Raw genomic sequence first — 26,278 nt, 5'->3', positions numbered from 1 at the left:
GGAATACACCTTGTTTTTAGAAAAAGCTGTTCAGGCCTGCCTATTGTAAGATCAATGGTTTATATGGCCCTCTTCTTCTTCTTCTTCTTCTTCTTCATTCTCTAAACTACCATCTCAAGGCAATTTACACATAAGATAATTAAAAACAGCTAAGAGCACAAAAACAATACATTTAAAGCAAGATGAAAACTCTAATTAGTGGTCAATAATGGTAAATACACATTTATCCAGCTGGGTAAATCTGTGAACAAAAATATAGCATATGCATAAAATTTGTCATCCTCTATTAATTGGTTTAGAGTCAGTATACCCACATCCATACAATTGCCCCATACAACCATTTTTCCATGGTTGTTAGAGTAGGATTTCCACACAGACTCAGTTTAACGTGGAAGAATTGGTCAAATAATTTTTTATTAGCCATTATGTTCCATAACTTTCTAACTGACAAGATTGATTCAAGAGAATCCTGGGTTTTAATATATTTTGATCCTAATGCTGTCCATTCAGATAAAGGAGCTATATATGTATAGTCTAGGATTGCTCAATTCGGAAAATTATCCCTAATTTTGGGTTTTCAGTGTCCAGCATTTGACAGTAAATAAGCTTGACAATATGGTTCCGGAATGGTTCCTTCGAATTCTACAATTCTAAAAGTGTTGATCTTGGCTCTCCATCTCTTCCCCCTTTTGCGTGTTTGCATGTTTAGGGATCAACATCAACAAAGGACTCCTCTGCCTGGGGAATGTCATCAGTGCTCTTGGAGAGGAAAGCAAAAAGGGCAATTTTGTCCCTTATAGGGACTCTAAGTTAACACGCCTTTTGCAAGGTAAGAGTGGGAGCCAAAAAGTCCATCTTGTGCCTCTGGAAACCTCCTTTCATCTCCCAAAATTGGTGGGTTGTTTTTTTTTTTTTTACCTAAACAGTCGCCCTATTTTTCTCCCTTCAGATTCCTTGGGAGGCAATAGCCACACCTTGATGGTGGCCTGTGTCAGCCCAGCAGATTCGAACCTCGAGGAGACTCTGAATACCCTTCGATATGCTGACAGGGCCAGAAAAATTAAGAACAAGCCGGTAGTGAATATTGACCCTCAGGCAGCAGAGATCGGCCGGCTAAAGCTGCAGGTGTGTCTGTGGGCTCCTAGATTTGGAGGGGCTCCAGAGATGTGGGTGGTGGTGGGGTTGTGAGCCAAAGATGCAGGCCAGTGTCGATGCTTACTTGAAAGAGCTGCCACAGAACCACAGGCTGATGGTGAAGAAACAGTTAAAAGTAGCAATTTTCTCTCCTTCAGGTTCAACAGCTGCAGGTCTTACTGCTGCAGGCTCACGGAGGGACCCTTCCTGTGTCTATTGGGTGAGGACTGCTGGCCAACAACATGTGACACTCACTCTTCAGTGCTAAAGGCAGCCTGTACTTTTTCATAAACGTTCATTACTGCAGACCTGACCAACGAAGGCACTGGTGCAGAGATCTCTGCAAACATAATTGGCAAAGCTTTGTCCGGCCTCAAGGCTTGAATTGATGAGATGCACTTGGAAAACCGCTGCCCTATTTAAGAGAGCATTGAAAGTTAATACGTTGCCAAGACTAAACATCCAAATGCTGCTTGACTTTGAATTTTTTGACTGCAGAATGTGTCACTCCTTCTTAAGCATATAAATCTAATTAACAGAATTCTGGATACAAATCCAGGTCTGGTGCTGCTGCTTTTTCTTATCTTTCTGAAGCTCCTCTTATTCTTCCTCTTGCTTCAAGCCTGCTTTGCATCTTGCTTTCTGTCAAAACCCCATTCTCTAAAAACATGCCTGAAAACCTGCTGTTCCTGAGCCACTGCAAGCCTTCCCTCTTCTGTGGCTCCTTGTAAGTTGGCCCATACTTTTTTCTTTTTCTTCTTAGTTTTATTTGCCTGCACTTAATGCTGTCCTATTGGGGTGATTTGAGTGGTCCATTTTCCATGCAAGGCTCCCCCTCTTTCATAGAAAACACACAATGCTGTACCCACAGAACTACATGAAAAGGACTGTCTTAATTAGCCAACCCAAATTTGCACGCTTGTCTAACATCCTGCCCGTATGAGCAGGTAGGATTAGGCAGGGTGTGTGTGTTTCATTCCTCTGACGTCATTGTGCCATTTAGAGGCACCAGAAAATGCTTTCAAGTCCCAATGCAAATCTGGGGGCAAGAATCTCAGCTCCCTTCCAGTTTGGGGCTGGGAACAAGGGGATTGCCTTTTGTTTGTTTTCTATAGAAAAATACATCTATAGTGCAATTTCATTAAAAAAATTCAAAGCAGCTTACAGCTTATATGTGTGTGTGTGTGTGTGTGCGCGCGCGCAATAAAAGCAACACAAAGATTTAAAATTGAACACCACAAGCTAACGGTTACAGAAAGTGTTTTTCTTAATGTTCTGCGTAAGCCTGAAGGCATAGAAAAGTTTTAAGCAAACAGTTAATATAGAAAATGCCTGCAGCTGCGCTGCTTTGATTTGGAAATGCATGGAAAGCCGAGAGATTATTCTTTCCAAGTGTATCTGAAGCCTGGGCAGAGCCCACTCTCTGAAGATATTCTGCTGAGTGGCAAGGTGGCAGTTTTTGAACCCCCATGGCAATCCTGTTCATGCACTGCCCGGAAGGGGGTTATTCTGCAGTTTTGAGAATAATGGAGGAGAAAACTTCTAGTGTGTTCTTCTGTGACATGAAAGAGTATTTAAGATACTTTTTCTAGCCTTGTCCTTCCTTGGATTTACTTTTAACTCACCCTTCCAGGAATCTGGACTCTTTTGTCCCCTTCTTGAATGAGATAAAACTTCCTTAGTGTGCTGGATGCAGGCAGATGACAGGCCAATAAACCATTTAGAGGCTTTATTACAACTGAGCGGTATATGAATTCCGTTAAATAAATAAATGCTTCCTGCTTAAACTTCCAGTGGTGAGCCCTCGGAAAACCTGCAATCTCTGATGGAGAAAAATCACTCCCTCGCGGAGGAAAATGAAAAACTAAGCCGGGGCCTCAGTGAAGCAGCAGGTCAGCTTGCCCAGATGCTGGAAAGAATTATTGTGGTAAGGCCTCAAATATTTGGGGGGTCAGGTGGCTGGTGGCGGTGACATGGTTTTGTGGCATAGGCATGACTTCCCATCAGTGAGTTCAGAAAGAGGGCTATTCTGTTGCCAAAAATGCAGTCTTGTGACTTCATTTAAGTGTTTAGGAATTATTATTTTTTAAATGCAGTGGTGTGAGTGATTGTTGAAATTCCTGGCTTGTTTTTATGCGTAGTGGTGCCTCGGGTTACAAACTCTGCTAACCCAGAAGTAGTACCTTGGGTTAAGAACTTTGCTTCAGGATGAGAACAGAAATCGGGCTCCGGCGGCAGCAGGAGGCCCCATTAGCTAAACTGGTGCTTCAGGTTAAGAACAGTTTCAGCTTAAGAACTGACCTCCGGAACGAATTAAGTACTTAACCCGAAGTACCACTGTACAGGTGACGACCATTTTGTGTGGGGGTCCCGTTCCTGGCCCCCGTTCTTCCCTCTCCGGGTCCATTTGCACATGCCTAAAATGGTTGGTGTCTGTACGCATTGGAACATATTGTAACGTGAGATCTACTCAGAGTTAGACCCATACTTATTACTGCTTAAGTCAGTGTGGTGTAGTGGTTGGAGCAGGCTTCCCCAAACTTGGCCCTCCAGATGTTTTGAGGCTACAGTTCCCATCATCCCTGACCATTGGTCCTGTTAGCTAGGGATCATGGGAGTTGTAGGCCAAAAACACCTGTAGGCCAAGTTTGAGGAAGCCTGGGTTAGAGTGTCAGACTAGGACCTGGGAGAGCAAGGTTCAAATCCTTACTCAGCCATGAAGTTCAATGGGTGACCATGAGGGCAGAACCACGTATGCCACCTTGAGCTCCTTGGAGAAAAACATGGGATACCAATGCAACAAACTAAACAATAATAGATTTACTTGACTGTGCCCAACTCTGAACTGCAACCACCTGGGGCCAAATATGCCACCTGGTCACCACCTCCTAAGCTGGCTGTTTTCAACCTGGTGTCCTCCAGAGGTTTTTCGACTCCCAACTCCCATCATTCCCTGCCAGCATTGCTAGTGGTTGAGGATGATGGGGTTGAACTTCTGCCTGTCCAGTGCGTTTCCCTGCGCCAAAAACTCTGCCTCTTTGCTCTGCGCAGTCTTCTGGGAAAATTGCACCTAAGGCAGATTAGCAGAGTTGCAGCAGTTGCTTTCGTGTGGAAGGAGAAGGAAAAGAGTCCAAACACTGTACTTCTATTCTACAGCGTTTATTTACAAGCAAGTACGGAAAATAGCAAGAATTCCATCAGAACTCGAACACATCATTGCTCTGTCTCTCGCTCTCGGAGCAAAGCAATGTGTTCGAGTTCTGATGGAATTCTTGCTATTTGCTGTATTTGCTAGAAGTACAGTGTTTGGACTCTTTTCCTTCTCCTTCCACACAAAGGCAACTGGACAGGCAGAGGTTCAACAGATGGGGTTGTAGTCACATCCTTTGGTTTAATTCAAAACTATCCCATGACGCACAACCTGCTTCCCACTTTCTGTAGACGGAGCAGCAGAACGAAAAGATCAGCACAAAGGTGGAAGAGCTCCAGAAACACGATGCGTGAGTAGTTGTTCTCTGTGTACAGTCTTAGCTGTTCAAAATTCAGACCGGTTGTTCATGGGGCTGGCTATGTCTAAAATACAGAAAGTGAGATTGGTGGGCTGCATTGAAAGGGCACTTTGGGGCATGAAGATGGGCAGCAAAAGTAAAAACAGGTGTTGTATTATGAGGTAGGAGGAAGAAATAAATAATCCACGTGTAAGTCAGTTAGAGCAGGATGAGTCTATTCAATCAAGCATCTGCATGGCATAAAACTAACACCTACTCGTGAGTAAGTTCTTGTGTGACTGGATTTCAGGTTGAAACTCGACCTGCAGAAGCTGCTTGAGGCTCTGGAGGATCAAGAACTGAAAGAGCACGTGGAACTAATGCGCCACCTGCAGCAAGTCATCACCCAGTTTCTGGTAAGGATCCCCTTGGGGACACGAGGACGTTTCATGGTTGATGGAACCTGCTGCTTCTGCTGCATTTCCCAATTTGGGGAATAAGCAAGAAGCATTCCATACATTCTGTGCTGGTGGCTTCTGGAGAAGTTCAAAAGTAGACCAAGCAGCACTTTTTGGTTTAGGGTGAGATCTTGCTGGTGTTTGCAGCATGTAACATTTCGAACTGCACAGAGCATTTGGGGGACCATAGGACTGTCTTGTGACGCCAGGCAAACCTTGTGTGTTCTCTGCAGAGTGAAACCCCTGCTGGCGTTACGGACATGGACACATCTGATCAAGACTCCAGCGCTGTAAGTAAGAGGCCTCCTGACTTGATGCGAATTCTGTGTTTACGTTTTCAATGCATGGCTAGCGGTTTCTTGGCAACAGGACCCCAGCTACAATAAAGGACTGATGGCAGCAAACAGCTTTATTTAGAAAATTTTGTTGTTGTTGTTTAGTTGTTTAGTCGTATCCAACTCTTCGTGACCCCCTGGACCAGAGCACGCCAGGCACTCCTGTCTTCCGCAGTTTGGTCAGACTCATGTTAATAGCTTCGAGAACACTGTCCCACCATCTCGTCCTCCGTCGTCCCCTTCTCCTTGTGCCCTCCATCTTTCCCAACATCAGGGTCTTTTCCAGGGAGTCTTCTCTTCTCATGAGGTGGCCAAAGTCTTGGAGCCTCAGCTTCAGGATCTGTCCTTCCAGTGAGCATTCAGGGCTGATTTCCTTCAGAATGGAGAGGTTTGATCTTCTTGCAGTCCATGGGACTCTCAAGAGTGTCCTCCAACACCATATTTCAAAAGCATCAATTCTTTGGCGATCAGCCTTCTTTATGGTCCAGCTCTCAAATCCATATATCACTACTGGGAAAACCATAGCTTGAACTATACGGACCTTTGTCGGCAAGGTGATGTCTCTGTTTTTTAAGATGCTGTCTAGGTTTGTCATTGCTTTCCTCCCAAGAAGCAGGTGTCTTTTAATTTCGTGGCTGCTGTCACCATCTGCAGTGATCATGGAGCCCAAGAGAGTAAAATCTCTCACTGCCTCCATTTCTTCCCCTCCTATTTGCCAGGAGGTGATGGGCCCAGTGGCCATGATCTTCATTTTTTTGATGTTGAGCTTCAGACCATATTTTGCTCTCTCCACTTTCACCCTCATTAAAAGGTTCTTTAATTCCTCCTCACTTTCTGTCATCAAGATTGTGTCATCTGCATATCTGAGGTTGTTGATATTTCTTCCGGCAATCTTAATTCCGGCTTGGGATTCATCCAGCCCAGCCTTTCGCATGATGAATTCTGCATGTAAGTTAAATAAGCAGGGAGACAATATACAGCCTCGTCGTACTCCTTTCCCAATTTTGAACCAATCAGTTGTTCCATATTTAGAAGGTTTTAGAGACCACTTAATCAGTTAGCTCTCTAATTGGTATGCACATAAGATTGTAGAAAGGCAAAGCACACAAAACATTTTTTTTAAAATCCAGATGTTATTTAAACTTTTGCCTCTCCCCCCCCCTAGGTGTTAGAAGGTGACTTGGATGCTCAAGGGTCCTCTGATGAGTATGCCACTCGGCACGCTCTCCACCAAGCTCAGATGTCCAAAGAGTTGCTTGAGCTCAACAAAGCCCTGGCTCTGAAGGAGGCCTTGGCAAGGAAGATGTCTCAGAACGACAGCCAGCTGGAGCCCATACAATGCCAGTACCAGGTAACAGCAGCTGACCAGGAAGGAGTGAGCATCTATACACACAGTGGGCTGCTTGACTGGGTGCCTGGCAAGCCACAGGAGGGCAGCCTCGCCTTTCCTTAGGTGGAGATGTGGCCTGTTGGAAAGAAACGGCTGTAGCCGGAGGGGGGGTGTGCTTTTAGCGTGGTGCTGAAAAAATGTATGTATGTGTGTTTAAATCAAGACCAGCATCAAGGACCTGGAAATGGAGGTGGCCAAACTGCAGAAGGAAAAAGAAGACCTGGTCCTTGGCATTCATATGACGAAGAAGGATGTTAGCCAAGCAAAGTAAGAGGCACCTGATCGGGAGCTTTGAGAGGGGAAGCTTGTTGACTTCATGACTACAGGGCTGCCGTGTTCGTTTCAGACTCAGCGAACGGCGCAGGAAGCGGCTTCAGGAGCTGGAAGGGGAAATGGCAGATCTGAAGAAGAAGCTGAAGGAGCAGTCGAAGCTCCTGAAGATGAAAGAATCCAATGAGCAGACAGTGTGCAAACTGAACCAGGAGATCCGGGTATGTAGTAGTAGTAATAATAAAAATAAATAAATAAATTGTTATTTATACCCTGCTCATCTGGCTGGGTTTCCCCAGCCACACTGGATGACTCCCAACAGAATATTATTAATAATAAAAAAGTGACAAAACATCAAACATTAAAAACTTCCCTAAACAGGGCTGCCTTCAGATGTCTTCTAAAAGTCAGAGTTGCTTATTTCCTTGACATCTGATGGGAGGGCTTTCCACAGGGCAGGTCCCGCTACTGTAAACCTTGTTCCCTGTAAACCTCACTTCTCGCAGGGAGGGAACCGCCAGAAGACGCTCGGAGCTGGACCTCAGTGTCTGGGTTGAATGATGGGGGTGGAGGTGCTCCTTCAGGTATACTGGGCCGAAGCCATTTAGGGCTTTAAAGGTCAGCACCAACATTTTGAATTGTGCTGGGAAACGTAACACTCAGAGGGTACAATAAGAAAGATAATAAGGTTTGTGGTGTGGATAGCCAACAAGGTTGGCATTTTATTGGTTCATGTTTGATGGACACTGTAACTGTATAACTGGCACTTTATATGTGTGTATTTTTTATAATCTTGGGAAAGCAGTTCATTCTTACCCCGTCTGCCATTATGTTTCTCAGCTACTGTTTAAAAGCAACAGCGACTTGTTTAAGTTTGAATGCTTGCTTTTTCAGTCATGAGAGCTAAAAAACCCAAGAAATTTTGAATGAGATTCTTGGGAAGTTATCAAGGCTGTGCGAAAGAAACTAAGTATTTGGAGATTTTAAACTCCCCAGTCTGTGCCAAAAGCTTTTATCAATCGAGCTGATTTCCTGAAGTCCTCCAAGCTGCATGCTACAAAAATGTTCAAGGCTTCTAAGAATCTGGGCATCTCAGTGTTTGTTTCAGCGATAGGCAATGTGGTTCCTTCAAGACGTCAAACCTCCCCTACCGTCATTCCTGACCTTTGACTGTGCTGAGGCCAATGGGAGTTGGGAGCCCTAGATACACCTGCTAGGCAGATTCTCACCCAAGGCCTTTCCTTCTTCTCCTCCTCCTCCTCCTTTGTTCCCCCTCCAGGCGATGAAGAGTCAACGTGTTCAGCTGATACGTCAAATGAAAGAGGACTCTGAGAAGTTTAAGCAGTGGAGGCAGCAGAAGGACAAGGAAGTCATCCAGCTGAAGGCACGGGTGAGTCGAGCGTCAGCACAGAACTGTACCAGAAAAGCCCTGCAGCCTCTGGGTGTTCTCACCCAGTGGCCAGCCAGATGTTCCATGGGGAAGCCCATAAGGAGAAGCTGAATGCAGTGGTACTCTCCCAGCTTGTGATTGTAGGCAGACAGCCTCTGACCCTGGAGCTGGAATACAGTGGTACCTCGGGTTAAGTACTTAATTCATTCCGGAGGTCCGTACTTAACCTGAAATTGTTCTTAACCTGAAGCACCACTTTAGCTAATGGGGCCTCCTGCTGCCACTGCGCTGCCGGAGCACGATTTCTGTTCTCATCCTGAAGCAAAGTTCTTCACCTGAAGCACTATTTCTGGGTTAGCGGAGTCTGTAACCTGAAGCGTCTGTAACCTGAAGCGTATGTAACCCGAGGTACCACTGTATAACCACCGTGGGACTCAGTCTGACTCAGATAAAAGTCTGACTTGGATAACATAGCCAGAGGCACCTTCCATAATTGAAGGACAGGCAAGGAAGAAATCCCTTCTGTTCTCAATGGGAAGGCAAACTGGGCTCCAAAAGCCACAGAACAGACAAAACTCTGTTAGCAAAACTTGTGGCTAAATAAGAATAAGCAAAGACCTGGTAGGCGCTGGCACCAAGATACTGTCTCATCCCTCCAAATTCTCCTGTCTCCTGATTCACTCCTTTCTCCATAACATTTAGTTGTTTAATTAACTTTCAGGAGCAAACTCCTGTAAAAGAGTTGTTTTATTTTTCGTTAATTGCTTTGGAGGAAGGACATATTCGCGAATCTTATCTGTAAAAGCAGCCTCATGAAGGTCAGCCGGAGTCACTAACGAGCGGCCTTCATCCTGCTGCATGATCTCGACTTGACTAAAGTCTTGCCAAGCCTTCTGTTTCTCATGATTCACCAGGGTCCAGCCAGCCAAACATTTCTGCCATTAAAGCAGACCTTTGATCTTGCCCTGAATCGTTAGCCAGTTCTCTTGGACAAGTTTGCTACCATTCCACACCAGTTTCCATACATGCACATCCACTCCACTCCATACATGCAGCTTCCCCCCCCCCCCCCTCAAATGACCTGAGTAACTTCCAGTATTATCGCTTAAGCTGCTGCTTTCTGTGTTCCCTATAATAAGTAAAACCATTTGCCTAGTTCAGTGTAATCTAAACTGTTTGGCTGTGGCTCTCTAGTCTTCCTTGAGACACCAGGAATTTGAATTGTCCCAGGTTCTGTTTTCCAAGCATTTCAAATTACTTGATGCGGTCTCTAAAATGCAGGTGGGTTTAATGCCTCTATAAAAGTGGGTCACAAGACTTGCTAAGTTTGAGTCCAGACCATAGCAACTTATAGAAGCCACACATCACTGTCCTGCTTGGTTGTTGAAAGGTCAGCCATTTTGACTCTTGTCTTTCAGGATCGCAAGAGGCAGTATGAACTTGTCAAACTAGAGCAAGACTTCCAAAAGCAAGCCACCGTCCTCCGGCGAAAAGCAGAGGAGGTGAGTGGCCTTGGACAGCATTCCCTTCCGCCTGGTGAAGCACCACTGTTTTTTTAAAATAATCTACAGAGATTAGACAGGCTGAGACTTTGAATGCTTTGGGTAGAGAGACAAGGGACAGGTCCCGAGGTTAGAATTCCCTGATTCAGTAAATCAGAAGTGGGGGAGGGAATAGTGTACAAAGCTCTTCCCTCCCTCTGATTGTGTAGAGAGTCTAGAATATGCGGCGTTAAATGGAGTATGCTTGACTTAATTTTGCCTCTAGGATTTATGGTTTAAACCAGGGCTGGAGAACTGGTGACCTTCCAAACATGGTCAGCCTCTAACTCCCAACAGCCAGCCTGGCCCAATGGTCAGGGGGTAATGAGATTTGTATTCAACAAGAACTAGAGGGCCACAGGTTGTTCTCCTGTCCTGGTTTAAGACACTAACTTTGCTGGAAAGCCTAGCGTAGATCGGAGGTCAATGGCATAGTAACTAGAGGACAGGTAACAGCTTTCTTGGTAATCTTCAATGCGTTAACCTCAGTCCAACATTGCAGGAGGTTGGACCAGTTGGCCCTTGGGATCCCTTCCAACTCTATAATTCTATGATTCTAAGTACTTGCTTACACATTTTTAATTCTCTGTTTGTCCTCGTCAGCCATGCTGGCTGAGGCTCTTTATTTTAAAGCAAACAGTTCTTAGAATACCGACTTCAAAGCCTGTGAAAATCCTCATTTTTGGGTAGGAGAACATCAAATCTCTTCTCGGAGCGCATTGATGGTTACACTTTTATCCCACCCTTCTGAGGCAGAGGTAGAAAACCTCTGGCTGTGGGTCGCAGGGCCGATTCCCCCAAACCGCACCCACCTGCCGCACACCTGAAGTAATAAGTAATGTCGGGCGAGGCAAGCAAAGACTCGGCTGTGAAGGAACAATCGGGAGCTTAAATTGTAATCCCAGTTGCTCCTTTGCTAGCTGGGTTTGCTGACAGTGAGCCCTTTTCGAAGACGCTACAGGCATGGTTTGAATGCAAGCTGCCCTTGCAGAAGGACATCCTCCCCGCTTTTGCAATCAGCTTTGGATCTGCAAATGGGACAAGTTCAAAGGGACTCTCTGTCAGCTGATAAGTGCCAATAGGGAGCCCCTTTGAATTTGTTCCATCCCTGTTGAAAATGGCCTGTGGAGGGTTGGCCAGCTCTTGATCTGACCCTTGGGCTATAGCAGCCCCCACCTCCAGCTCTACATCCTCCTGAAATCCCAGGGGGAGGCTAGCTTTCGAGAGTGGCTATCCTAAGGTCACCCAGTGAGTTTCATTGCCAAGCAAGGGATTTTGAAAGTTTGTGCCTTGGGTCCTGTTTCAACGCACCAGCCTCCACCCCTCTCTCACAGGCGGCTGCTGCCAACAAGCGCTTAAAGGATGCTCTCCAGAAACAGCAAGAGGCTACCAATAAGCGAAAAGAGAACGTCAACCGCGGGATTGAGGGAGTTGCTGCTCGGGTGAAGGTAGGGGCTGTATCTCTCCTTGTTTCTGCTTAGGGCAGATTCACAGTGGCTCAAATGGTTTATTCCATGGGAGAGTCAAAGTTGGCTTGCAGGCAACTTGGGGTGGGTTCTGGCCACCTTTCCGCCGACTCTCTGTTGTAACCAGCTTCCATTTTGCGCAGAGCTGGCTCGCGAACGAAGTGGAGGTCCTTGTTAGCATCGAAGAGGCTCAGCGTCACCTCAACGACCTCCTGGAGGACCGGAAGACCTTGGCAAAGGAGATTGCCTCGCTTAAAGAGAAGCGAGATGCTGGGGAGAACCTCCCGTCAAAGTACAAGGTGGGCAGTGATGCAGGGTGCAGCGGAGACGGGGGAGGAAGGGATCGTGTGCTCTATCTAATCCACTTTCTCTTTGGTGTTGGGATTTTCTGATGCAGGAAATAGGCTTCTTTCCAAAGCCTAGTGGGCAGGGCCACAGGCAAAAGTGGGTGGAGCGATGAGTGTGAATTCTGCCTTTGCAGAGTGAAGCTAATTTCTACTCTTACTCGTGCAGCCCTCTTGATCCTCCATCCAGGCATTTTCAGTGCTCACACAGACATTTTACCTAGGTAGAACTCTCCAGGAGGTGCAAAGGGGGTGGGGAGAAGGAGACCCCCGATGGGCAGATAGAAAGGCATGGGGGCTGCATCTGGCTCCCAGATTCCCCACCCCTGCTGTAAAGGGTGAGTTCTCTCATTCTGCACTGGAGACAGGAGATCTTCCAGAAGCTGGTTCTGCTTCCCCACCATAGCAGATCCCCTTCCAGAGGGGAAAATGCAAAGTCTTGCCCTGCTGGAAATAGCTTCTGCTGCTTCTCTTAGAGTTAAACTGCCGCATCTTCTGAACTGAGTCCCACCCCATCTCCATGGGGAAGGAGCTCCTCTCCCTGTGCTCTGCTTATTTTCTGATTCCGTTCCCATCCTCCTTTTCCAGAGGCGCACGTTTTCCCATAAAGCTGCGGAAATGGAGCATTCCATCGCCAAGCAAATAGAGAGCCTCGAAACAGAGATGGAGCTCAGGTATGGGGTGTTTTCAAGTCTCAGAAGAAGCAAAGCCACAACAAAGAGTGTAAGAAAAACTCCTCTAGCTCAAGCTGGAGGCTAATCTAGCCTAGTTAGGCATTTAGAGGCATACGGCCTCCAATATGTAACCTTAATTGACTAGTACCTTTGACTCTTACAGTCCGTTGATTTTCTAACCCCCTTTTAAGGCTGTCTGAGCTCTACTGTTCATCATCTCATGGTTGCAAATTCCATAGTTCTAACTGTGCATTGCAGGGGGGTGGACTAGATGACGCCTGGGGTCCCAGCTCTACAGTTCTACGATTCTTCTATCTGCTGTTGCTATGTAATATTCAACTTCTTATTCTAAAAACATCTGGGAAAGCTTATTGTAGCTGTTTCCTGTGGAAAGGGGGTAAGAGGTGGCAGATTCAGGAGGTGCTGAAGTTTCCCTCTCAGTCCTCCAGTCATCTATCTGCCACTCTGCTGCATCATCTCTGGACCACAGCAGGTCTCAGTAAATTAAACCCAGCCTGGCAACCTAAGCAACTGCGTATTCACCCAGGGCTGCTGCTGATGCTCTGGTCACAGTTCCTCCAACACAAGCAGGGGCCAAATTGCCCAAGTTCCCCAAACGATCTCTTTTGGTAAATCTGATGCGAACTCATGCGGTGGCTTCTTCTTCCCAAGGAGCGCCCAGATTGCTGACCTGCAGCAGAAGCTGCTGGACGCAGACGCCGGCGACCGCACCAAGCAGCGCTGGGAGAGCATCACCAACCTTGCAGAAGCCAAGTGTGCCATCAAATACCTGATTGGCGAAGTAAGCTTGAGTGGCAGCAGAGGAGGCGGGCGGGAACGAAGAGGCAGGCGGCTCTGGAATGGAACCAGGGATTTGAGTCTCTGGAACAAATAAGAGGCCTGGGGGGTGGAAGGGGCAGTGACACAGTGGCAGTGACCCCTCGTGGGCTCAAGGGGGCAGCCCTCCTAGCTTCTGTTGCTTGACAGCTTAACTCTTTCTCAAAGATAGTTCTGTACCTTTCCTGTGCTGAATGAGTACAATGATGCCAGTTGGCAAGATAATATTTTTATTATTTGTACCCCGCCCACCTGACTGGTTTGCCCTAGCCACTCTGGGCAGCTCCCAACAAATAAAGAAGCACAACCAAACATTAAACACTTCCCTATATGGGGCTGCCTTCAAATGTCTTCAGAGAGTGTTATGCTGCTTGAGCCAATCATTAGTCTAGCATGAGGTGTTCACGTGCTCATCATGCTCTTAGCAATATCTCGTGCTGTAAAATCACTCTACAATAATAAGAACGCTGCTCATGCTCTTATGTACAAGCAATCATTTTCCCACAGATGTATAGTTATTTATCTCCTTGACATGTAACGGGAGGGTATTCCATCGAGAAGGCTCTCTGCAACTTGCCTTTTTGCAGTGAGGGAACTGCCAGAAGGACCTTGGTCCTAGATGCAAATTCTTCAGCACGATGCCTTTTAATATTGTGCTCTCTCTGTCTCTCTCCCTCTCTCTCTCCGCACCGCCCCCCCCCCATGCATGTGTATTTCAAAGCTGGTCTCCTCAAAAGTGGAGAATGGGAAACTGGAGAACCGTTTGCAGCAGACCAAAACCACATGCGCCGACATGCATAAAATGCTTCTCGAAGAGCGAAAGGTTGTGGCAGAAATGGAAGCAGAGCACGAGAGTCAGCTGGTCCAGAAGGAGCAGCAGCATCAAGAAAAGGTATCACCTGCCACCCCCACCCCACCCCCCAAAACCCCACTTACGTCTGCAGCAGCTACAAAAACTGCGCCCATCCCAAAATCCCACAACTGAGCAGTTGACCACCCAGTCTATCTCTACCTACTCCAGGTTTTCTAGAGTAGTCCTAACCAGGCTTTGCTGCTGGCACATTTAACCTGATTTCCAGGTTAAGGACCCTTTGCCCACACCTATGAATTTGGCTTAGTACAGTCTCCTTTTAGCAGAGAGGTGGCTGTGAATGGGATCCCTGGATGTGCCCTTATGGAGAACTGCAGTGCCAGCGGACAGTAGCAGCAGAGAAAGGGCAATTTGGTTGCTGCCTTCTCAGTAAAGTTTGCAGGCTTGGGGCGCTCCAAGTTCTTTCAGTGTTTAGAACTCTGTGTTGTGCAGTGGCTAGAAAACGTGGGTGATCTGGTGATAAAATGCTGAGATTGAACGCTGGTCCATGAACTACTGTCAGACAACCCCATCCTGTCCGCCTGCCTGCCTTAACTTACAACCAGTCCGGAGGGTGGCCCTGTCTGCCTGCCAGCTTCCTCTTCTTTCTCAGTGTTGCCCCTTATAGAACTCAGTATTGAGGTGGATGGGAAGAGAATTGGAACTAATTTGCTTGGCGCCACCCACTAGAATGCCCCCAAGATCCAGGTTTGGGTCAAGTATTCTTTGGTTAGAGAAACCCCAGCAGAGATTTAAAATCACAAAACGTACAGCAAAATAAAGTGTGGAAATAGAGGAGGTTAGACCTTTAGAATATGCCCTTGTGGGTTTCTTCTAAAGCACCCCTCTTCCCCTAGCATAGAGAAAGACCACACATTTGGTAAGTTAAAAATTAAGTTTACTTACAAACTCTTCAAAGGTCAGGTTCATGTGGTTTTCCATACATCAGTCAGAAAACACAGGCGGTAAAACTTGACTTAGTTACAGTGGTGAAAGTTCCTAAATTATTGCTATAGAAACTCAAGAGTGACTTATAAGAGCCATGAGTTCTGAGCTGCAGTAATCAGCTCAGGCGTCATACATTGAGCTTCTTTGGTAGACTGGGAGAGAGAACAAAGGCTTAATTACCCAATCCCTCCCAAGGTGAGCTAAGCCTGGCAGGGCAGCTTACTCTATGGTCTTAACCCCTTCATGCGTTGGACTTAAGCATGTTGGTTATATGAGGCTGGTTATCCCACACGTTTGTGGTTTAGCCAACTCAAGACTTCGGCTGACATAATGTCAGACTGTGCCGCCTCTGACCCAAGGCCTCCACCCACCCACATCTCTCTTCCACCCATCCCCAGGTACTCTATCTTCTCAGCCAGATACAGCACAAAGAAGAAACAGAGAAGAAACTGGAGACTTCCATTTCAGAACGGGAGCAGCAGCAACTCGAGCGCATCAAGTTCCAGGTAAAAGCTGCTGTGTCTCTTAGGCGTGGTTGCTCCTGCCCCCTCAAAGGCAGCCGTGTTTGCCATCCAACCATTCCAGCTGTTCCCTTTGCTGGTGGGAAGGAATCCCATCTATAAGCAACAAGGCTTGTAGTACTGGCATTGTGTCACTGAATGAGGCTGCTTGATTTTGGCTCAGACCGCTACTCTTGAAGCTCTTCTTGTCGATTTCCGCTTTATCATCCACTGGCTTTGTAACCAAAGTGTCTTCTCTGCTCTCCCTCATTTTTGAAGGCTGTGCTAATACGGTAGTTGTTCTTCCACATTTTTCTGTTTCTCAAAACAAACAAAGCAATGCTAGCTCTGGTCATTTAAATAAGTTTTGAAGGGCTTGTGTGTGTGACTGGGTGGATTGTGGTGTTGCTGGGAGGGAGGGAGAAAGTGTGGTGTGGTGTGTGTAGGGAGTCTCTAAATCAACCAGTGTATCCTGTAGGCCATAAGTTGGAACTTCAAGTGTTGGCACTCAAGGCTCTATCCTTAAAATAACAATTTTTAAAAAATCAGAGCTGGGGGAAATATCGAGCATTCTTTCATTCTTAGTAAGGTAAAAGTTAAAGGGACGCCTGACCATTAGGTCCAGTCATGACCGACTCTGGGGTTGCAGCGCTCATCTCGCTTTACTGCCCAAGGGAGCCGGCGTACAGCTCCCAGGTCATGTGGCCAGCAGGACTAAGCCGCTTCTGGCGAACCAGAGCAGTGCACGGAAACGCCGTTTACCTTCCTGCCAGAGCGGTACCTATTTATCTACTTGTACTTTGACTTGCTTTCGAACTGCTAGGTTGGCAGGAGCAGGGACTGAGCAACGGGAGCTCACCCTGTCACGGGGATTCAAACCGCCAACCTTCTGATCGGCAAGTCCTAGGCTTTGCAGTTTAACCCACAGCGCCACCCACGTCCCACCTCATTCTTAGTAGCCCTCTTCAAATCTTTAGAAGGCGGGGATTGCACAAATCCTAGGTGTGCAAACACCCCAATGCGTGGGTTTCTTTGCAGCTGAAGATGAGACCTTAAGAGCCTTTTGCCTTCTTTACTCTGGACAGGAAGAAGAGCTGGCCAAGATGAGGGAGGTTTTTGAAAAGAACCAGGAGCACCAAGAAGAGATTGAAGCTCTCAGGCAGGTAGGTCTGGGAGTGACAGCAGCGGCTGCTATGAGAGGAGCTGACTTTGCTCCTGCCGCTCAGTAAACCTCACACTCCTCCTTTTCTTCCCGACAGAAATTGAGAGTTTTTCAAGCTGTCAGTGGCCAGAGGATCTGCAATGGCCAGCCGGCCCATGCAGCAGGCACCCCGGAGTCCCCCTTCGAATACATTCCACCCAAGGTGTGTGTCCTTCTGGTGGGGAGGGGCGGAGAAGCAAGGCAGGGTGTCTGCGTGCGACAGAGCTTGTTTGTATGGCTGGTCCATCCCATCACCTGAAAGATAAAGCTGGGTATGGATTAGGAAGCACGAGTCAAAATACATTACAGCTCTTAGTGGTTGCCTTAATGTTCACGCCAGCGAGGTGTAATGGTTAGGGTGTCAGACAAGGACCAGGGTTCAAATTCTCACTCGGCCATGAAGCTCATGGGTGTCCTTGGATATCGGTCCCTGGCTCTCAGCCTGAACTACCTCGCAGGGTTGTTGTGGGGATTAAATGAAGGGGCAGGACCGCGTACGGCTCCTTGGAGGAAAGATTGGGATAGGAATGCAGCAAATCAGTAAAAAGGCTCGCCTCTGATCCCCAAATTACATTGCTTAAGAAAATCGCTAACCTCGACTAGGTGGGCTTTGGGTTCCAACTTCCATCAGCTGCAGCCAACCTGGCCTGATCATTTTTTGTGCGGCTGCCTTTGTTCCATAACTTGAGTGAGGCAGAAATGGTGAGCTTGTCGTCTTCTGACTGACCCAGAAACTCCAGCAGATGCAGAATGCCGCGGCGAGACTCCTTACGGGGTTCTCACTGCGAGATCACATTCACCCGGTACACCAGCTGCACTGGCTCCCGGTGGAGTACAGGATCAGGTTTAAGGTGCTGGTTTTAACCTTCAAAGCCCTATACGGCCTAGGACCCTCGTACCTACGGGACCACCTCCCCTGGCATGTCCCACAAAGGAACTTACGGTCTTTAAACAAAAACATCTTGGAGGTCCCAGGCCACAGGAAGGTTAGGCTGGCCTCAACCAGAGCCAGGGCTTTTTCGGCCGTGGCCCTGATCTGGTGGAACGCTCTGTCCCAAGAGACAAGGGCCCTGCGGGACTTGATATCTTTCCGCAGGGCCTGCAAGACAGAGCTGTTCCATCAGGCTTTTGGCCAGGGCACAGCCTGACTCCCTCTGGCAATCTTCACAGAACTCTAGCCCAATGGTTGCCATTAATCTGATTTGAATTAATTTTATAATGAAATGATTTTAGAATGTTGTATTTTATTGTTGTTAGCCGCCCTGAGCCCGGCTTCGGCTGGGGAGGGCGGGATATAAATATAAATTTATGATTACTATTATTATTCGGTTCCCCCCCTTCAGCCAAAGTCTCGCAGGCGAATGACCTCCCTGCCTCCAGCCGACATGGATGAGGAAGACTCATCTTCTGACTCGGATGAGGCCAAAGAAATGGAAGATGCAGAGTGGGTGCCGTACAAGCTTTCCAGAGGAGCCAGGCAGAGCATTCTGGGGGTAGGATCATCAAGTAGGATGGCTGACGTTTAGGAAGCTGCCTCCTGAAATCTGGCCAGGAGGAGCAATGCAAGAATGCAAGGTCTTCTGTCTTGCTTCCAACACTGCCCTGTGGGGACACAAAGGCATCATCCCTCTTCTGATAGCCATCCCAGTAATGAAAATACTCAGAGATATACTGTCACTGAGCATGGAGGCTCCATTCATCCAGCTTAATGACTAACTGATGATAGATCTCCTTGTCCTCCACAAATTTTTATAATCGTCTTATTTATTCATTAAAGCCACCTCAGTGATCGTTGCTAGGTTCTACGTTGATGGATTCCCACAATGTGCACATTGAATACTGTTCAGCCAAATGTGTCTAAATATCTTAAGGAGTTTCTGGTGCAAATCCTCCACCTTTTGTGGAATGGTTGACGGCTTTAAATTGAAAAATTAAAATTCTGTGAAAGCTGAGCTGAGTGTGCCTTGGGTGGCCTTGCAGTCTTGGGGCAAAGGAGTGTCAAGATGCTCCAGCAAACCTTTTCAGGACCTGTGGGTGCATTTGCAAACTGGAGAGGCTGTTGTCCCCCCCCCCCAAAAAAAACACCCCGCACACGTACCCTAAGCTCACACTGTGACCTAGCCTATTGATTGCAACGGAAGCAATCAGTTTCAAGCTTAATTTCAGTGGCGGTTGGAGATCCTAGGGGAAAGCCTCTATGGGCATATATGTGCCCACGGGCACCGCCTTGGCAACCTGCATCATGCACGCTGGCTCTGACAGCTAGGAAGAATCTGTGCGGGTCAAACGTGCCCCATTCTTTGTTTTCGTGTGTGAGTGAGGTGGGTGTGTGTTTTGGATCAGGTTAGCCATATTGATTTGTATGCTGTTGGTGGATTATTGTCATTGTCCTGTTGGGCTGTGTATGTGATAAAGGGGAGCCATACCGGGGTGAAGGCGTCTTCTTCTGTTTGTCCCCGTGTCAGTTTCAGTTTATTAGTTAATTTTTCTACTAGGGCTGTTTCCCATACTATTTGGTACCATTGGTCCATGCTTACTCCTGACAGGTCTCTCCAGTGTCTGGTTATGATGTTTCTAAAGGAACACGAGTGAACAACACAAGCAACGCTGACACCAAACTCTACATACATTAAACATAATAGAAACACTGCCACCCGACCCCACCCCCATCCATCTTCCCTCTCTCCACCCCCCTTTCTTTTTTCTTTCTTTTTTCTTCTCCCCCTAATGCCTCAACAAATGAAACGGATTTGTAAAAACGTTACATGGAAGAAGAAGAAAATACGAGGCACTACACTTCTGTAAAACAAGAAAATCCTTAATAAAAAATATTTTTTAAAAAAACAACCATGCCCCATTCTTATTTCAGAGCCCCAAACCTGAAAGGAGTTGAGTCTCAGAAGCAGATACAGCAGCAGAGGCCACCCTTGGCAATGGCGGCACATGCCACTTGTGGGCTATTCCACCTGTGCTTTCTGCTCTCTCACTGAGCTCTCTCCCTTTGCAGTGCACCTGCCGAGGCCGCTGTGGAAACAAGAAGTGCGGCTGCCGTAAGCAGAAGATGGCCTGCTCCGAGGACTGTCGCTGCGAGTACGGGAGGTGTCGGAACCGCGAGCACTATGATTTGGTGAGCAACTCTTGGCAAGACCTCCTTTTCTCTTTGAGGGAGCAGGACAGCCCTGGAGTTGCCTGCGCCACCTCCCAGCAGGCAGGACATGTTAAAGTTGAGGGCAAATCTTGCACAGCTCTTGTCCTGGCTTCTCAACTTGCTGCAGCAGGCTGAGAAGTGAGATGAGAAAGCCGGTGGGAATTGATTGGGCTGGAACTCCAGGCTGCAGGACCAAAGGGAAAACATCTGCCTCTTGGCAGGAAGGAGTTGTTCAAATCTGAGCTGGTGACTCTTTTTTTGCATGGGGCTCAAAGGGTTTTATTTTTGTTTAGGAATAACAACAAACGGAAAAAAGAAAAAACACACATACACAAAAATATGAAGTTATAAAATACAAAAAATACAAAAATTTAACTTAGAGAAAAAGAAAAACAGAACAGAAAAGAAAAAACACATTAAAAGAAAACACAAAAACCCCTCTTTTTAATTTCTCATCTTTGATTCACTTATTTTCCTGACTTCCTCACATCTCCCTTTTTTGTATCTCTTTTGGAAATTAGTTCAGCAAATTCATATCCAATTAATTTATCTATTATCAATCCAATCTTATTTTTTACCTTGTTGCTAGAACCCCTTCAGTTCATTTCAATGTCATTAACATTCAAAAATTTTACAATGTTTCTGTAAATAGATTTTGAATTTCCTCCAATCTTCTTCCACCAACTCTTCTCCCTGGTGGGTTTTATAGGCCTTCCCCCCCCCCCCAAGATGCCACACATAAATAGCCCAGAAGGTAACCTCTAAGAGGTGTTATATCCTGCAGTTGGGGAGGAATCTTCCCCCCGCCCTTGCAGTGGACGAGGGGATCGATGGGTGGCAAATTCTCACAAGCAGAGGGGGAGCAACACAGCCATCCTCGGATCCCCTCCACTCCCAGCAGAAAATGAACATATTTTGGTAAGCCCAATCAGTGCTTATGGGTCACCTTTATAAGCCTGCCTCCCGAGAGGGGGTTAACCTCTTCATGCACGCGATAAAATCATGATAGGGAATAATGAAAACATCGATGAGAGATGAGAAGCAGGGCTGAGATTTGGAAATGCTTCAGAATTCAGACGGTGGGAAGTCGCAAAATTAAGATTATAATTTGGAAGACAATTTGATTTTTTTATTTTAATTGGATTGTGATTTGATCTGTTAATTGGATGTTTTTTATTGGAAAATTAGTAAACGCTCTAACAAACAAAACAAAACAAAACCCTTCATGCATGCTCTGCTGCCTGCTAAGCATAAGACCAGCCTTCCATTCTCCCATCCTGTAATTTCATAAGTGGGGTCTCTAGAGGTTGTTGGACTCCAACTTACACCAGCTCTTGCAACATGGCCAATAGCCAGGGATGCTGGGTGGGAGTTGTAGTCCAGCAACATCTGGAGGTGCAGGGGTTCCCTTCCCACTCCTGTTTAGGCTGCAATTGCCCTGGTAGAGAGACAGGTATTTAATGTTTTTTTGTCTGATTCTACAGTGGTGCCTCGCAAGACGAAAAGAATCCATTCCGCGAGTCTCTTCGTCTTGCGGTTTTTTCGTCTTGCGAAGCAAGCCCATTAGCAGCTTAGCGGATCAGCTGATAAGCGGCTTAGTGGCTTGGGAAAAGGGGGGGGGGAGGGAAAAAAACCCCGCAGGAACTCGCAAGACATTTTCGTCTTGCGAAGCAAGCCCATAGGAAATTCGTTTTGCGAAGCACCTCCAAAACGGAAAACCCTTTCGTCTAGCGGGTTTTCCGTCTTGCGAGGCATTCGTCTTGCGGGGCACCACTGTACTTTAAGATTTAATCCCATTCAAAAACTGACATGCTTAATCCCTGACTCCCGTCCCCTCAATGCTAAGACCAGCTCAGAGAGTTTGTGTGATGGTTAGCAAGGCACCAATGGAAGGGTGTTTTGGCACTGCCGAGGGTAGCCCCTGAGCATGCTGAGCTCTTCCCTCCATGGGGATCGGGTCCCTGGAGCAGATGCCAAGTGTTGGATTGTATCAAGTGCAGTCCAGGCTAGCGTGTGTCCTGCCTTTTCCCCCCTTAGGAAGGGGTGCTTGCTGATGAGCAAGCGGGAGATTCAAAGGACAGCTTCGACCCGGAAGATCCTACTCTGGCAACTGGAGGAGACACCTTCTTTGAGCCGCCAGCTGTTGCACCTACCAGAAAGGTATGAGGATTGCAGAGATGCAGGTAGCATTGAACACAGCTCAGGTTTCACTTTGGGGCTAGGAAAGGGCACTTTTGGGGTGGTTGCAGAGCTGTGAGTTCCCCATAGTCTGGCACACTTGAAGGGGTAACGAAATGACTGCATGGTGACATCCATTTACACCGTGGTCACTGACTGGCCATGGTGTGTGTCTCTGTAAAAGCACTTGGTAAGGCTAGTCCAACGGGTTATGCCTTTTTTAAACAGATTATATACTTGAAATAATATTAACGGGGAGAAGAGGGGCTAGCCCAACTTCTGTTGTCCATCCATAGTCCCCTCCAGGTTAGATGACCGTGTTGCATGTAGGGCTGCCTTTGAAGGCTAATTGGAAACTGCAGCTGGTGAAGAATTCAGCGGCCAGATTGCTTACCAGGGCAAGGCACTGGAACACCAATCTTGGCACGACTGTTCTGGCTGCTGACTACTTTCCAGGCTCAATTCAAAGAGCTGGTTTTGATCTTATGAGTCAGGATCCCAACACTTCAGGGACTGCCTCTCCCCATATGAACCAATCTGGACCCTGCTTTAGTCATCTGAGGTCCTTATCCATCTCTCCTCCAGTAGAATGCTCTCCCCGGCTACCTTTAGGTGCCTGGCAAAAATATTTCTATTCCCCCAAGCTTTCAGCCCTTAATTTAGAGGGTACTTAGATATGTTTGTGGCCTCTTTCTCTGCTTGTCTTTTTAGTGGAATGGGTTGCATTTGTCTGCCATTTTCTTTGTATTATATTTTATTATGGATGGGCATTTTAGGTTCTTGTTTTATTGTTTTTGTACTTGGTTTTAATGTGTGTGTGTGTGGTTTGTGTTGTAAATGGTTGTGAGCTACTCCCATGAAAAAATGTATAGTATTGAAATTGGGTTCATCAATGCCTGGGCAAAAGCTCTGTTTTCCTCATCTGCCGGCTTAGCAACCAGTTATGTGCCCACCCTGGTAAGCTGCCCCTCAGTAAACACTTGTCTGCATTTGCCCAGTGCCTGAAAATAACATGGAAATAAAATGCCCCCCTCCATCTGTACTTCCCTGTTCACACCACAAACATCTTGTCTGATGTAGCATTCGCTGCTGAACTCCTTAATCTTGCCTGTTCCAGCCTTGAATTCTTGAAGGACAGGAGTGTTTCCCTTTTTGCTGTGGGCAACCATCCTGAGGCAGGCACAATTTAATCTTCTTTTCCAGGAAGCTGCCCTTCCTGATGTCCCGTTCATCCCTGTGCACATAATCCAGTCTGCTTCACTGAACCCAAACATGCCTGTTTGGAAAACCTCCCCCCTCCCCTTGTGAAATGAAATGGCAGCTCAGGCTGTAACTACAGTCTCCTTATACCTCTAATATGCTTAAGACTAACACAGGAACACCACAGGGATGCGTACTCAGTCCGCTCCTTTATATTCTCTACACGTACGATTGTATCGCTGCTCACCCTAGTAATAGGGTTGTCAAATTTGCAGATGACACAACCGTGATTGGGCTCATCTCTGAAAGGGAGGGTGAAACGGACTATAGAGATGAGGTGGAGCGGCTGACAGAGTGGTGCAGAGCTAACAACTTGCTCATAAATACAAGGAAGACAAAGGAGCTTGTGGTGGACTTCAGGAGACAGAAGAGCAATGTCCAGCCACTTTTGATTGATGGGGTCTGTGTGGAGAGGGTAACAACGTTCAGATTTTTGGGCATTGAATTACAAGAGGATCTGTCCTGGAGTGTCAACACAAGGGGGCTTGTGAAGAAGGCGCAGCAGAGACTGTACTTTTTGAGAATTCTAAGGAAAAACCATCTTCCGCAGAAACTGCTGCTTACCTTCTATCACTGTGCCATTGAGAGCGTGCTCACTTATGGTTTATGTGTGTGGTACGGAAACTGTACTACCCAGGACAGGATGGGGTTGTGCAGAGTTGTTAAGGCAGCAGAGAGCATTGTTGGCTGCCCACTCTCCACCTTAGAGCAGATTTATGCCACAAGGTTCCATAGGAAGGCACTGGACATAGTAAAAGATCCATCGCATCCTGGTCAGTCTCTTCGAGCTCCTGCCTTCGGGATGGAGATACAGGACGATGAAGACAAGAACGAGCTGCCTTAAGAACAGCTTCTTCTCCAGAGCGATCTCGGCCGTGAATGGGAAGCCTGGACTTTGAAAGTCATCTAATCTTCCTTGCTGTATTATACTGCATTGTTTTAATTAGTGCTTTTATAGTTGTTTTGATTTTGTGTGGAGTGCCCTACCTGGGTGGATGAAGCAGCCAAGTAATTTCGTTGTCCCCGAGAGGGGGCAATGACAATAAAGATATTATTATTATTATTATTATTATTATTATTATTATTATTATTATTATTATTATTATTATTTCTCTCTCCCCACTCCCAGGTCCTGGAGGAAAAAAATGAGATTCTGCCTGCCACTTCCTTATTTGCACTGGGAGACGAATCTAGCAAGATCTCACCACCAGCAGCCATGAAGAAGGGGAGGAAGAGGCTTCACAGCACCAGAAGCAACTACTTCTTAGGCTGCACACCAATTAAGGAAGATGGTTGAGTGCCAGAGCAGGCTTGGAAAGGAAAGCTTGGGCCTGCAGGCAACGGATATTTTTATAGTGTATAGTGTTGTTTTTAGAGCTTCTACGTTTTTTGAATAAAGGAAAGTCAAGTATATCAGAGTGTCTTGTTCTCACTTATTAGCTCGTTCAGCAAAGCGTGCTGAAACATTTTCAGACTTGAGAGTCATCTATTCCCTTGTGGGAGGGTAAACCAGTGACTGGGAAGCCCAGGACCAAGAGAAGGAGGTTCAATGGGTGCAACTGCGGCTATGGAAATGTCACAAGGCTTCTGCCCCCTGCATTGGTCCCCATATCTCAAAGTCTCCTTCCATGCAGAAGCACCAGAATGCAGAGCAGGACAGGTGTGAGGGGGCATGGCTTGACAAGAGTCTGTCTAAACAGGCTTAGGTCTAGGGCCAAGTGGCTTTTATGTGAAGATAAGGTAAAAATCAAGGCTTTATTTACACATGCATACAACCTGAGCGTAAAATGGAGGGGCTCACAACATTGGTATAGGTAAAGGGACCCCTGACCATTAGGTCCAGTCGTGACCGACTCTGGGGTTGCGGCGCTCATCTCGCTTTATTGGCCAAGGGAGCCGGCGAACAGCTTCCGGGTCATGTGGCCAGCATGACTAAGCCGCTTCTGGCGAACCATAGCAGAGCACGGAAACGCCGTTGACCTTCCCACTGGAGCGGTACCTATTTATTTACTTGCACTTTTACGTGCTTTCAAATTGCTAGGTTGGCAGGATCAGGGACCAGGCAACAGGAGCTCACCGCATTACGGGGATTCGACCCACCGACCTTCTGATCGGCAAGCCCTAGACTCTGTGGTTTAACCCACAGTGACACACAAAATCTTTTTTACCGAAAGAGAGTTGGGAAGAACAGATTGCAGCTCTCTTGGGTTTCGTAAAGAAGAGTTCAGAGCTAAGAAGCTGGATTGTGAAAAACATTAGAAACAAAGACTAAGGCTTGGGTCTCCTGGAAGCTTTCCACAAGCCCCAAAGCAGATCCAGACCATAGATTTTAAGCATATGACTTCCCTCAAAGAATGTAGGAAGTCATGTGTTGAAGGTGCTTTAAATTACAGCCCTGAAGGATGGCACCTTTTCACTATCGAGAGTGTACCGTATCAGGCAAGATTAGTGCCCACATGTATCTAGCAAGCAAAGATCACCAGTGTCGAAGCAGTGATTCTTCAACATCAACTTTGCTGGACTGGTCATGTTTGGATGCCTGGTCTTCCAAAGCAACTACTCTGAACTATTCCAAACTTTAAAATGCTGGTGGTCAACAAAAGGTTTAAAGACTCACTTAAGGCAGATCTTTAAAAATGTAGTATAAACATTGACAACTGGGAAACACTGGCCTGCGAGCACTCCAACTGGAGAACAGCCTTTACCAAAGGTGTCTTGGGCTTTGAAGACGCTTGAACTCAGGACGAAAGGGAGAAACGTGCTAAGAGGAAGGCACGCTTGGCAAACCCCTCCCCATAATCAACTCCCGTCGGGAAACCTATGTCCCCACTGTGGAAGGACGTGTGGGTCCAGAATTGGCCTCCAC

General features: G+C 46.9%; 1 protein-coding gene across 2 annotated transcripts in view; it reads left to right on the top strand.

The window, feature by feature from the left end:
• Positions 1–24,825, top strand: part of LOC309355690 (chromosome-associated kinesin KIF4-like) — a 34,860-nt gene extending 10,035 nt beyond the window's left edge. For both annotated transcript variants that reach the window (XM_081886721.1, XM_081886722.1), the window contains exons 8-31: positions 710–829; positions 950–1,125; positions 1,293–1,354; positions 2,929–3,061; positions 4,576–4,634; positions 4,933–5,038; positions 5,314–5,370; positions 6,581–6,766; positions 6,969–7,072; positions 7,152–7,296; positions 8,355–8,465; positions 9,884–9,967; positions 11,341–11,454; positions 11,616–11,771; positions 12,405–12,490; positions 13,163–13,292; positions 14,049–14,219; positions 15,524–15,631; positions 16,711–16,788; positions 16,885–16,989; positions 18,170–18,319; positions 19,834–19,953; positions 22,012–22,134; positions 24,542–24,825. In XM_081886721.1, coding sequence (XP_081742847.1) covers positions 710–829; positions 950–1,125; positions 1,293–1,354; positions 2,929–3,061; positions 4,576–4,634; positions 4,933–5,038; positions 5,314–5,370; positions 6,581–6,766; positions 6,969–7,072; positions 7,152–7,296; positions 8,355–8,465; positions 9,884–9,967; positions 11,341–11,454; positions 11,616–11,771; positions 12,405–12,490; positions 13,163–13,292; positions 14,049–14,219; positions 15,524–15,631; positions 16,711–16,788; positions 16,885–16,989; positions 18,170–18,319; positions 19,834–19,953; positions 22,012–22,134; positions 24,542–24,709 — 2,852 coding nt within the window. In that variant the 3' untranslated portion in view covers positions 24,710–24,825. The remainder of the gene's footprint in view (positions 1–709; positions 830–949; positions 1,126–1,292; positions 1,355–2,928; positions 3,062–4,575; positions 4,635–4,932; positions 5,039–5,313; positions 5,371–6,580; positions 6,767–6,968; positions 7,073–7,151; positions 7,297–8,354; positions 8,466–9,883; positions 9,968–11,340; positions 11,455–11,615; positions 11,772–12,404; positions 12,491–13,162; positions 13,293–14,048; positions 14,220–15,523; positions 15,632–16,710; positions 16,789–16,884; positions 16,990–18,169; positions 18,320–19,833; positions 19,954–22,011; positions 22,135–24,541) is intronic.
• The last annotated feature ends 1,453 nt before the right edge of the window (positions 24,826–26,278 follow it).

This window comes from Podarcis melisellensis (genome assembly GCF_964234715.1).
Source record: "Podarcis melisellensis genome assembly, chromosome: 13".
Classification (NCBI taxonomy): domain Eukaryota; kingdom Metazoa; phylum Chordata; class Lepidosauria; order Squamata; family Lacertidae; genus Podarcis; species Podarcis melisellensis.
The sequence above is the reverse complement of the archived record's forward strand: the minus strand, read 5'-3'. Positions and strand labels throughout refer to the sequence as shown.